Source organism: Odocoileus virginianus, chromosome 1 (assembly GCF_023699985.2).
Source record: "Odocoileus virginianus isolate 20LAN1187 ecotype Illinois chromosome 1, Ovbor_1.2, whole genome shotgun sequence".
Lineage (NCBI taxonomy): Eukaryota > Metazoa > Chordata > Mammalia > Artiodactyla > Cervidae > Odocoileus > Odocoileus virginianus.
Genome location: NC_069674.1, coordinates 95,973,488 through 95,986,047, shown reverse-complemented (window position 1 = coordinate 95,986,047; position 12,560 = coordinate 95,973,488). Strand labels below are relative to the sequence as shown.

Below are 12,560 nucleotides of genomic sequence, written 5' to 3'. Positions count from 1 at the left end.
TGAAGTGGGGGCTAACCCAGGGAGAAGAAGACAACATCTGTGGAAAAGTAGAAAGCTCCTTCAGATGACTTGAGTCTCTCCTGAGAATTATTTAGTGAGTCTAATACCTAATACTGGGGCTTCCCTGGTGGCTCAGTGGTAAAGAATCCACCTGCCAATGCAGGAGATGTGGGTTTGATGTCTGGTTCAGGAAGATCCTCTGAAGAAGGAAATGGCAACCCACTCCAATATTTTTGCCTGGAGAATCCCAAAAAAGCCCACTGTAGACTGGTGGGCTACAGTCCATAGGGTCGCAAAGAATTGGACACAACTGAGTGACTAAGTGTGTGGGCGTGGGTGCACACACACATGCAAAGGAAACAGGATAACTCAGAGGTTACAAAATAACTCCTTTAACATTGATCCTGACAGAACCTCAGCAGAGGAAATGAAACTTTTGGCATCCAGAATGGGTCTTGTAAATGGTAAACCAGATCTTGTCCATCCTTGGTCCAAGAAGCTAGGATGGTTCCTAAGTTCTTCCAACGGCTACAAGGCCTATAAGACCCAGCCCATCTCCTTTCCAAGCACTTCTCCTTCTCACTCCAACCCCAGTGCTCCTCCTGCAGACCCTCAATTGTATCAGGCACATCCTCCCTTTGGGCACAGGGGTTTCCCTGCCTAGATCTTCACATGGCCAATTCTCTGGCCTCCTGCGAGTCTCTGCTCAGATCTCATCTTCTCAGTAAGAGTCCCATTTAGTTTTCTCCCTGACCTGCTCTGCCATTCCCCCAACAATAGCCCTGGCTCTGCTATTCCTTTTCTCCATATCATGGGTAACTTTCTAACCTACAATGTGATTTGCTTTTTCATTATGTTTTGTTGCTGTTGCTCAGTCGCTCATTCAGGTCCGACTCTTTGCAACCTCATGGACTGCAGCACACCAGGCTTCCCTGTCCTTCACTATCTCTAGGAGTTTGCTCAAACTCATATCCATTGAGTCAGTGATGCCATCCAACCATCTCATCCTCTGTCATCCCCTTCTCCTTCTGCCCTCAATCTTTCCCAACATCAGGGTCTTTTCTCATGAGGTGGCTCTTCACATCAGGTGACCGAAGTATTGGACATTCAGCATCAGTCCTTCTAATGAACATGCAGAGTTGATTTCCTTCAGGATTGACTGGTTTGATCTCCTTGCTGTTCAAGGGACTTTAAATAAAGAGTCTTCTCCAGCACCACAATTATCTCCTCTCCATTAGAATGTGAGCTCCCGGAAAGCAGAAGCCTTGCCTGTTTTGTTCTTAGGTGATTCCCCAGTGCCTGGCACTCAGAGGACTGAATACATCTTTGCTGGACAGACAAGAATCTTGCTGCAGTGCTACTAGGGCGGCAACCTCCAGTGAAACTGTTTGCCTGAGACATAAATGTCTTCCCTTTAAAGTACGTCTTTCTCGTTTCGTCGTGCCAGCGTGCATCTCTCATGCTGTGTGACCAACTCCCCCCTCAGCCCCAAGTGTGGCCGCGGGCCTTTCTCCTGGCCGTGGGGTGAGTCTGAAGCGCCAAGCCCATGGCTGCTGCTTCTGTCTCAGCTCTTGGGCAGAGTTCCGGGGACAGTGCTCTGGGCCTGGGCTGAGGTCTTGCTCCACCCGCTCAGGAAGAGGATGTGAAGCTCTGAGTTCTCACTGTCAGCCCGAGATGCCCATGAGAGACTGATGCTCAGCCACCCCAGCTAAGGCGCAGCACTGCCACTGCGGCTCCTGGCGGCAGCAGGCGCCCAGCGGTCTCCAAAGCTGGGGGCTCCGGGGGGTTCACCCTGCAGCAAGGCTGGAGGGTCTCCAGCAGCCCAGCCCTGGGCTTTGAGCTGTGGGTCCCGTTCCCGTCTTGCCTCTCCCGACTCTCCCACGCCTTGTTAGCGCCTCCACCACAGGTGGGTGGGGGTGAAACCTGGTCTTTGGCAACCTTGTTCATCTGGGGTTCCAGCAAAAGAGGTGGTGAAACTGGGGTGAGACTCGGGGCAGAGAAGTAGTTTTGGACTGCAGTTATCCTTCTCATCTCTAGCCTCATTACTGAGAATAAACGAGATGGCTACAAAATAGGACTCAAAAAGGAAGATGAAAGGAAACACGTATTTCATAAAAAAGAGGAGAGATTTTCTTTTGGTCTTGCCCACCAACTTTTGCCATGTCCATGATCTCATCTGCAAAGACCTGAGTGTTTTTTTTTTTAATAGCCCATAATTACTTAATCATTCCAGCTCTGCTGTTTGTTCTCAGCTCTAAGTGCCAGATAAACACACTGTTTATTAAGGAGATAACCTAAATTCATGGAAAAATCAAAACACTTTGAGAACTTCTGAACAGCGATTCCTGTCTTATAATTAAAACATGGAAAGAGCAAAAATGTGTTCAGATACTGAAATGGTTTCCTTCTCAAGGTCTGTTTGTTTAGAAACTCCAACTTAAAAACCTAACTTTCAACCTGAGTGTTAGTTTCTGCACTCAAAATTAATCTGCTCCGCACATCAATAACTCTGAACCAGCATGTGAGCTCTGGGGCACCTTGGACCCTTACCAAGGTGTCTCATCACTTTTGATCAGTGTGAAAACTCTGTTTCTGTTGGGTTTCAGGCAGGACAGGAATGGCTGAGCTGAGGGCATACTCAGGAAAGGGGTGGGCCATGGTGGGAGAGGGGAAAAGCACGCTGAAAGCCCCAGGTCTGTGGGAACGTCGTCTCACGAGGATATGGCAGAACTCAGCTAGGGCACTGGCCGGGCAGGAACGGCCATGTGAATAGGCCACGACTGTGAAGGCACTCTGACCTCTCCAGGGTGCCATGAAAAAGCCTAAAATCAAAGTAAGACAGGAAGACTGAGGACCACCCCTCTAGCCTCTGATTAATAGGAAGTGTTAGTACGGAGAGAAAATTATGCAGAGAGGATTTTAAACCCTAATACAGATCTTAAGGCTAGAATGTGATTCTGAAGCTTCAGCTAAAGTCAATGGACATAAAATAAAAAAAACAAAAACAAAACAAAAAATAAACAACACTGGATATAAGATAAAACTCAGAAAACACAAAAAAGAAGATAAAGAAAAATAGGTCTTTGGATTAAAAAACAAACAATATATCACCACCACAACTCCCCCCACCCCCCACCCCGCCGCCACCCCATTATAATCCCAGAGGTCCATACCTTCCAGCGAGGCCTGTAAGTCTTTTATGTTTTGGTCTAGAAGCTGTGAAGGAAGGAATCCTGAGCCTGCCTGGGGCCTGGGGTCCGGCTCTCCTGGGGCCGCAGTGGGCGCCGGCTCCTTCAGCCGACCGTCTCCAAACACAGCGGCCCACTCTTGGCTGAACTCGCTCTCTTCCAGGGAGAAAGCGTTGAAGATTTCACTCAACAGCAGCAGGTCGTCTCTGTCAGCACCTTCAAGTTCTGGGGTCCCTGCCACTGGGCCCAGGCAAGCTGATTGAAGTAACAAGAGCACAAACACATTACTCCCACAGGCTTGGCTTCTAGGGAACAGATGTAGTAGGGGCTGGGCTGAGACAGACTAGCTAGATTTTTTTTAAAAAGTTAATCTAAATATAAATTAACCCTATTATAACCTTTCAGAAATTTCCCACTGAAAGCAAGCAAGATCCTGAGGGGCCTCCTGTTGACAGACACACCCTCTCCCCCTATGACCCCCAAGCCTCTTGCTTATAAAAAAGCTTAAGCTTCCGAGGCCTTCCCAGAGCATCAAAGAGCAAATTTAACCAGAGAAGTAAAAAAACATAAAAAAACAAAACACACAAAAATGAAACAGAAACAAAGAATAATGAAACAAGACCCCGGGTTGGCCAAAAAGTTTGGGTTTTTCCACACTGTCTTACAGAAAAACCTGAACAACTTTTTGGTCAACCCAATCATAATAGCTTAGTCATAAAACAAAGTCAAGGACGTTTGGTTTCTCCTCAAGGGCTATTGAGATAATATCCTGAGCCATATCCTTGAGTTGTTTTGCAGATATTAGAACTCCCACCCAGTGGAGGAAGTTAACTTCATGCTGACCACCAGCACATAGACAGGCTGGAACCAGATGATGACTGAGATTCCTGAAACATCACCCTGTTACCTCACCATCAGCCAGTCAGAGAACTGTACACAAGCTGATCAGGCACCCTGCAACCCACACCTATTCCCTAAAAGGGATCATGGAGTTTGGGCCTTTGAGCACAAGCTGCCTATCCTCCTCGCTTGGCCCTCCAATAAATGCTGTACTTTCATTCACCACATCCAGTGTCAGTAAACTGGCTTTAGTGCAAGTGGGGCAAGCAGATCCTTGTTTAGTTCTTCCTCATTTCCTTTCCTTCAAAGCATCAATAGAATTGCATTGAAATGGATGCATGGATGGATGGATATGTGCTCAGTTGTGCCCAACTCTTTGTGACCCCCTCAGCTGTAACCCACTAGGCTTCTCTGTACATGGGATTTCCGAGGCAAGAATAATGGAGTGGGTTGCCATTTCCTCCTCCAGGGAATCTTCCCGACCCAGGGATCGAACCCACATCTTCTGTGTCTCCTGCATGGCAGGTGGATTCTACCAGCTGAGCTATCAGGGAAGCTCACATAGTTTCCATAAAAACTCTATAGAGTTTTGGTGTCTCCTTAAGATAAAAACAAATTTACTATCAATACATTTCTTGGATATGAAACAAAGCCAGGCTTGAAGGCATGTTGGAGATCTTAGTTCTGGTTTCTGTAGCTTCCTGAATCTTCCCACAGAAGCCCTGCATCCACAACTGAAGCACCACATGGCAGCCTGCCCTGCCGTCCGGCCTGAGGAGGGGCGCCTCATCACAGCTCAGATTGACCCAGCAGACAGGATGATCAGAGGCACCCTGCAACCCACACCTCTTCTAAAAGGGATCATGGAGTTTGGGCCTTTTGAGCATGAACTGCCTATCCTCCTTGCTTGGCCCTGCAATAAAAGCTGTACTTTCCTTCACCACATCCAGTGTCAGTAAATTGGCTTTAGTGCCAAATGGGGCTAGCAGGGGGGAGCAGATGTGTCAGGAAGTCTAACAATGACCAAGAAAGACGTCCTCTTCCAGTCCCCTCTGTGGCATCGCAACTGCGTAAAGCAAAGGAGAGGTAGGTCTGGTTTGCCTGAGGGCAACAGTGGAAGGATGGCAGGAAAACAGGGCAAAGCACTGAAGGATGAGTTTCACAGGCCGAAGACACAGCCCTGAAGGGCTGGCTGGACCAGAGGAGTGAACGCTGGACCATCCTTTCCTTGCCGTGTGACTTGATTGAGATCCTTACCCACTCTGGGCCTCTGTTTTTCCATCTGTAAAATTATAATGTTAATAATGTCCACTTTGGGATAGCCTCAGGAAGATCAAAAGGAATATATCTTAAACCTCACTGCTGGTCTAGAAGAAAGACTTTAAAGAAGAGACTGATTCTTACCATATGAACACTGACAAAATAGTAGAGTGAACACAAGTGGAGGCGTTAATTATCACGAATCCTATAACCTGTCACTGAGTTTTCTACATAGTTTAAAAACTAAGAACTGATAGGTTTATTGACTCTGGCTTTGTTGTGATATCTAACTGCTACTTGGAAATTATAAACATTTTTGTTGTAAGTCATGAAGAGAAGGAACAATCATGATTTATACTTTCTCTGAGCTAGATTTTAATGCTGATACTGTCACAGTGAGATTAAGAGGTTTTCCTCAAATATATGAGATACTTTTTAAAAGTCTTCACTTATGAATTAAATAAAGCTCTTATCTCCGCTGGTTTTATTGGATCTATTTGCAACCACACTTTATAGAAAGATTGGGGAGATATGTAATGTGCTGAGCATACTGTCTATACATGGCGGGTGGGGGGGGGGGGGAGGAATAAGGCACTTTTGTATCACTGTGGTTTAAAAATAGTGGCGAGGGATCACCATATTTGGACAACTGTCTAATTTCAGCATTCTTCTTTTTGTCTTATCACAGAGGTTTGCACCAAGATCTAGCCTGTGGGTGTGGTGGTGAGAAGATGAGGAAGATGGCATTCTATTTAGGCCGGCTTCCCAGCCGGGTCTGCGGTGACGGGGGTGCTCAGGAACCACCCAGGCCTGCTCACGGTGGGAAGGGCCGGCAGGAGAGGTGAGGCTGCTCCCCGCTGGGAGCGCAGGAAGGGGCCTTGGCTGTGACAGGGCGTGTCGCCAACACTCATCTGGGCGTCCCTTCCCACTTCTCTCTTCAGTCTCTCTCAGCAGCACCCTTTTTACACACATTCACTTCGCAAAGCTCAGTACTTCCTACTTTCGGTTGGACCTAATTGCCCAAAACTTTTCTCATGGTTTCCTTTCTGGCCTGTCTGAAACCAGATGATTGCTGAACTAAATCCCCTTTATTGGAACCAATTCAAGGCGATGTCTAGACCCTAGAGGAAGAGATGACTTTGAAGGAGCACTCACAATTGTGTGTATTCCTCCCAAAGTCACTTCACAGCCCTCCACTGGGTCAAACCCGAGGGCAGCCTCCTCTGCTTTCATCTAGATGTCAATCCAGCGACGAGCGTGACCAGCATGAGCAACAGCAAATAATAAACTTGGAGAGCCTTTCGAAAATAACTACAGCCTGTGACCTAAAGGGGAAGGAAATCCAAAGAAGATATATATACACACATATGTGTATATATATATGTATATGTATATAGTTATATGTATATATAACTATGTATATGAAACACATAGTTGTTTCATTTTGCTATACAGCAGAAATTAACACAACATTGTAAAGCAACTATCGTCCAATAAAAATAAAACAAAAACAAAAACAGCTATAGACTGGAAAAGCTCTACCTTGTGTTCACTGTTTATGTTGTGTGCAGTGGTGTCTGGCGTAGCCCTCTGTGGTTTTGCTAACCTAGCATCCCTTTCCTCCCCCTCTTTCCTTTCTCTCTGGGGAGATACCTTCTCCTCCTCATCTTGGTGAGACACCACTTAAGATGCCTCACCACCTCATCCCAGGTGGACCCGTGACCTAGGCTCGCCAGAGTTCTTCGTTGCTCAGGCCATGGTGACTGGCTTGGGGGTGGGCACAAGCCCGGGGCTTCCCTGAGTTTGGAATATGGAAGCCGGGAGGAAGACGGGCTCTCTTCTTTGGGATTCTAAGTTCTAGGGATGCAGAGTTGAGGCTCTCAGTGATGATGGAGCCAAACAGGGATGTAAACAGCTTTAGGAGTTAGAAAGAGAATCCTGACAACACTCTTTAAGCCCCTGGATCCAGCTTTTCTTTTTTTTTCTTAAAAACTTTTTATTTTGTACCAGGGTATACCCAATTAATAATGCGATAGTTTTAGGTGAACAGTGAAGGGACTCAGCCATACATATACATGTATCCATTCTCTCCCAAACTTCCCTCCCAATCCAGGCAGATCCAGCCTTTCTTGAAGTCAATCCAGCACTGTGTATCCTCAGCTACAGGGACCAATATCCATACAGTCTTATATTTTCTTTTCCTATTAAAGCTAAACTGTTCAAAGAAGAATCTGTTACTTCCAACTAAATGACTCCTGACTAATAATCTATCCTATCCAACACAAATTTAGTGACTAAGTGAAAAAAGGACCCGTGGCTGGGGGGGATGTTATTGTGCAGAACTGGTTTTGAATAGAGGTCTTCAATTGAAAGGGGGCTTCCCTGGTGCTTCAGCTGATAAAGAACCCAGCTGCCAACGCCAGAGACATAAGAGACTAGGGTTCAGTCCCTGGGTCGGGAAGATTCCCTGGAAAAGGGCATGGCAAGCCACTCCAACATTCTTGCTGGGAAATCCCATGGACAGAGGAGCCTGGAGGGTCCATGGGGTTGCAAAGAGCCAGACATGACTCAGTATGCACATACACAGACACACACACACAACCACTGAAAGTGGCCTATTACTTATGTCCTGGTTATTTAACAGTCAGAGCAGGCCGTACTGTGGCCATTTTCTCTTTGAAGAAAACTTGTTAGCTGAAAGCAATGAAACTGACACTGACTTGAACCAGAAAGCAGGGAAACCTCCCAATTATAGCCCTGATAATTAAGATGCTTCAAATGACTATACATCACTTGTAAGAAAAACATAATTACCAACAGAAAAGTTCAGGTTTAGGTCTGTAACCAGACAAGTCAAGACTTGAAAAATAACACTAGTCAGTCGGCTCTTAAGAATCATGCTATCATTTTCTTTGGAAATAATTCAACTCAACTGTGAGAAAATGAGAGCAAAGCTAGATACGATAAGAAGCCGGTGAGAGCTACAGCTGGAGTCAGGGCTTCCACCCCTGCAGACAAGCAAGTACCAATCCTGGCTTTCTGAGCCCCATCCTGTCTCTGTCTTTTTTTTTTTTAATGATTTTATTTATTTAATTTTGGCTTGGTCTTCATTGCTACACAGGCTTTCCTCTAGCTGTGGCAATCGGGGGCTAATCCCTAGTTGCAATGTGTAGGCTTCTCGCTGCAGTAGTTTCTCTTGCTGTAGCACAGACTCTAGACACGTGGGCTCAGAACTTGCGCCTCCGGCCTCGAGAGTGCAGGCTGAGTAGTTGCAGTGCACGGCCTGAGCTGCTCTGCGGCATGTGGGATCCTCCTGGGCCAGGAATCGAACCTGTGTCTGCTGCACTGGCAGGTGGATTCTTTACCACTGAGCCACAAAGGAAGCCCCCTGCCTTTGTCTTAAAGAATGAACAAAGGTGACGGAGATCACATGTGCCAAATCCACAGAGGGGCCTACAAGTCCCCTTCATGCCTTTGCTAGTTCCTCAAGTCTCCAGGTTTACTTTCCTAGCAGTCACCCAATCACAGACATGACTACAAACGTAAAGGCCAACACTTTATGTGACATACTCCAATGCTCACTGCTTGCCCTCCAACTCTATGACCCCTCAGGCGCCCCTCTTCCCTTGCTACATTAGCCCCCACTGTACTCTCCCCGTGTTGGGAGCCTGCTCCACCCCAGCATTATTCCAACTCTAGCATCTGTAATTATTCATCCTCCAAGGCTTCTCCCGGGCCTCGAGTCTGTGCACACTCCAACAGTGTCAGTCTTCACTTGATACTGCAGTTCCTGCAGCCTCCCCCAACACCTCCCTGGTAGCTCAGATGGTAAAGAATCTGCCTGCAACGCAGGAGACCTGGGTTCAATCCCTGGATCAGGAAGATCCCCTGGAGAAGGAAATGGCAACCACTCCGGTATTCCTGCCTGGAGAATTCTATGGATCGAGGAGCCTGGCAAGCTATAAGTCCATGCGATTGCAAAGAGTCGGACATGACTGAGTGACTAACACTTCCACTTTCACTTTTTTACCCAACGCCTCCTGTCAAGTCACTGTTCAAGTTTCTTCTTCCTTCTACAGCCAGCCATGCTACTTTGTCAGCACTCTTTCTGGGTCTATCTGTAATCAAGTTCCTGGCCCTGCTCTACACTGAAGTGGCCCTCTTGGAGGTCAGCAGCGAGATCCTCATGGCAGGTTCCAAGCCCCTACTCTGAGGCTGCTTGGGTCTCTTCAGAACTCTGCACTACTGCCCGCCCTGGAAATGCTGTCGTCTCCTGGGGTCTCAGGAAGTGGCTCTCTCGGATGTCCTCCTGTCTGCTTGACGATACTTTCCCTGACGTCTCCTCCGACTCTGGTTGCCCTTGAGCCTTCCTCTAAGCCATCACCTCTCTCTTCCCTACATTCTCATCATAGAAGATCTTACGTGTTCTCCTGGTTCTAGGGTCACCTGGGAACAGTCTCAAACCCCTGGCTCCAATTCCAAATGCTTTCCTGAAACTCTGATGACAAACTCCAGCCTGGAGGCCCTGTGGGGCTGGCCCACTGCTGAGCCTGCTGGCATTCCATAAGAGACACTCTCCCATTGTATGTGTATGTGTGTGTGTGTGTGCACACACAGTTGCTTCAGTCGTGACTGACTCTTTGCGACCCTGTGGACCATAGCCTGCCAGGCTCCTCTGTCCATGGATTCTCCAGGCAAGAACGCTGGACTGGGTTGCCATGCCCTCCTCCAGGGGATCTTCCTGACCCAGGGATCAAACCTGGGCCTCTTGTGTCTCCTGCATTAACAGGCAGGTTCTTTACCACTAGTGCCACCTGGGAAGCCCCTCTTGCCGTACACGCTTGCTTAATTCAGCTGTGAGGTTATCACTCCCTTCCTCAAATAACATCCATGGCCCCCTCTGATTCCTGAGTGAAGTGATGCTCCTTATCGTGGGCTCAGGATCTCTGCAGTCAAGCACTCAGGTAGCCCTTTCCACAGCTCACCAACACTGCCTTCAGGGAAGCCTATGGTTCGACAACACTCTTCTGCCTGCCACTCCTCACACATGCTCCCCCGTCTTTCCATCTAGGAACCTGCTGTTTTCCCAGTGAAATGCCCAAAGGGAAGAGTCACACTCAACTGAAAGGATCTTATAAATCACCTCCTCAAACTCATTTTATAGATGAGGAAAGAGAGACCCAGGCTAGATGACCTCAAGGTCATCTAATTTATTAGTTATGGATTATCTGGCTGGGGACCCCTGGCGCACAGGTCAAGATGTTTTCTCAGTGCTGCACACTTCAGAGCCTTTTAAGGATCCCAAACATAAGCAAATATTTAAATTTTCATAAAGTCTGTAGGGTTTCTAAGGTCATATAGCTCCACTGGCTGCTAGGCAAAATTCTTGGCTGCAGGCATCATGGCAGAATGGCCAAGATGACAGACCCTCTCATCATATTTGCCTTGCTCTGCCCAAGGCTTCAAAAATCAAACCCTATGTCTCTGGGAAAACATTCCTCAGGAACACTGATTATGAGCCAGTGAGTTTTCAATGAGTGAAAATTGACATTCAGAGGAAATGCTCGTGTTCTGACTGTGGGTGACAGGAAACTAAGGTGGGGAAGGGGTGACAGCCCATTCAGGTGACATTTCTGAAATCATGCCGGGTTTCATGACCTCAGCAGAAATGAGGAGCACGGAAGATGGACACGTAAGAGCGCAGACCCAAAATGAGAGCACAGGAAAGCAAAGAGATAAATGTCACGGCAGCTCCCTTCATCTGTGTGTGAAACAGGAAGGTGCTCGGGTTTGCTCCCTGCTCCCCGCTCTCAACGTTATGACTAACTGTAAAGGCCTCATGCTTGAAACACACATGAAAAACCCCAGACCCCAACATGATCCTCACATCACCCAGAAGACAGCACGGGACGAAGATGGGTAGGAAACCACCTTAGAAAACTAACAAGAAAAATAAGTCTTCATTGTAAAAGGCTCTGGGAAGAAACTGTACTTGCTTAGAATTCAAGAATACTTCTAAAATCTCCCTTCTGGTGAAAAAAGACATGGATAATAATAGCAGATGGAGGAAAATCCACTGCACCCACTCTCTGAGACACACAACACCCACAAACACACACATGCCAAACAAAAAATAAAACAAAAAATTCCTCCTCCACGAGTGGAAAAATAAAAAAACCAACAATGCTAGACCCTGAGTAGGCACTCAGAAATACCTTTTCATGATCCCCAAACCTGGTCCTCCATTGTAAAATTAGAATTTAACAAGCAAGCAATCTTACTAGAAAACTTGATACCTGGACCATGGGTAAGTCTACATGGAACACTCCAGACTATGTGATCAATTAAGAACAGTACTTGGTTTTAAAAGTGCACCATTAGCTCATGAAAAGAAGCAACCCAGCAGTTTTCTCCCTAGGACACTGAGGAAGACAGGGAGAAGGGAAAGTTTATGAGAAAAGACAAGGACTTTAGTATTTGCCGCATAGCTGTGAGGAAGCAGTCAGATCCCTAGTCAGCTACACATACATGGGTAAGTATAGGAGGGGCTTCCCAGGAAGCTCAGCTGGTAAACAATTTGCCTGCCAATGCTGGAGACACAAGAGAGTCAGGTTCGATTCCTGGGTCAGGAAGATCCCCTGAAGGAGGAGATGGCAACCCACTCTAGTATTCTTGCTGGAACATCAGAGGAGCCTGGTGGGCTACAGCACACGGGGTCACAAAGAGTCGGACATGACTGGCGCACGTGCACGCGTGCACACACACACACGTGCACACACGCACAGAGGAGACCCTTCTGAACCACTGGGAAAGACCTGGGACAGCGACAGAAACACGTGTTACTGATTCAAGCTATAGCTTCTCATCCAGACCTGTGGGAGCTACTGAGTGAGGATCTCAGTCATTCTGAAGTTTGGCAAGAATTCAGAATAGCAAGTCTGTATAGAAACCAAGCAAGCAGCTCAAGGCAAACACTTTAACTATAATATGAACAATTAAAAAATTCTAAAATTCATTCAGTCAGTCCCATCTGAGAGAGGGATCTTTTGGATGGAACCAAGTTAGCAGACTTGGGTGAGCTGAGCTGATGAAACTCTCTTCTGCTTTATGCCACCACTTTCTGTTCAGTTATCTGAGAGTTATTTTTCTTGGCCCAACTTTGAGGAACAATAGATTTCTACCTGTTATAACCCATAAATTGAGGCTAAGGATCATCACATGTGGTCACAAGGTGATTTCAGAGCCACTTCCAAGTATTTCAAAATGTAACTC

At 46.9% G+C, this 12,560-nt stretch overlaps 1 protein-coding gene across 12 annotated transcripts in view; it reads right to left on the bottom strand.

Annotated features, from left to right (window-relative positions):
- Positions 1-12,560, bottom strand: part of ICA1 (islet cell autoantigen 1) — a 163,776-nt gene that overhangs the window by 10,956 nt on the left and 140,260 nt on the right. For 11 of the 12 annotated variants that reach the window (XM_020888190.2, XM_020888186.2, XM_020888183.2 and 8 more), the window contains one exon: positions 3,174-3,443. The exons of the other annotated variant lie outside the window; for it this stretch is intronic. In XM_020888190.2, the coding sequence (XP_020743849.2) occupies positions 3,174-3,443 (270 nt within the window). The remainder of the gene's footprint in view (positions 1-3,173; positions 3,444-12,560) is intronic. 12 annotated transcript variants of the gene reach the window in all.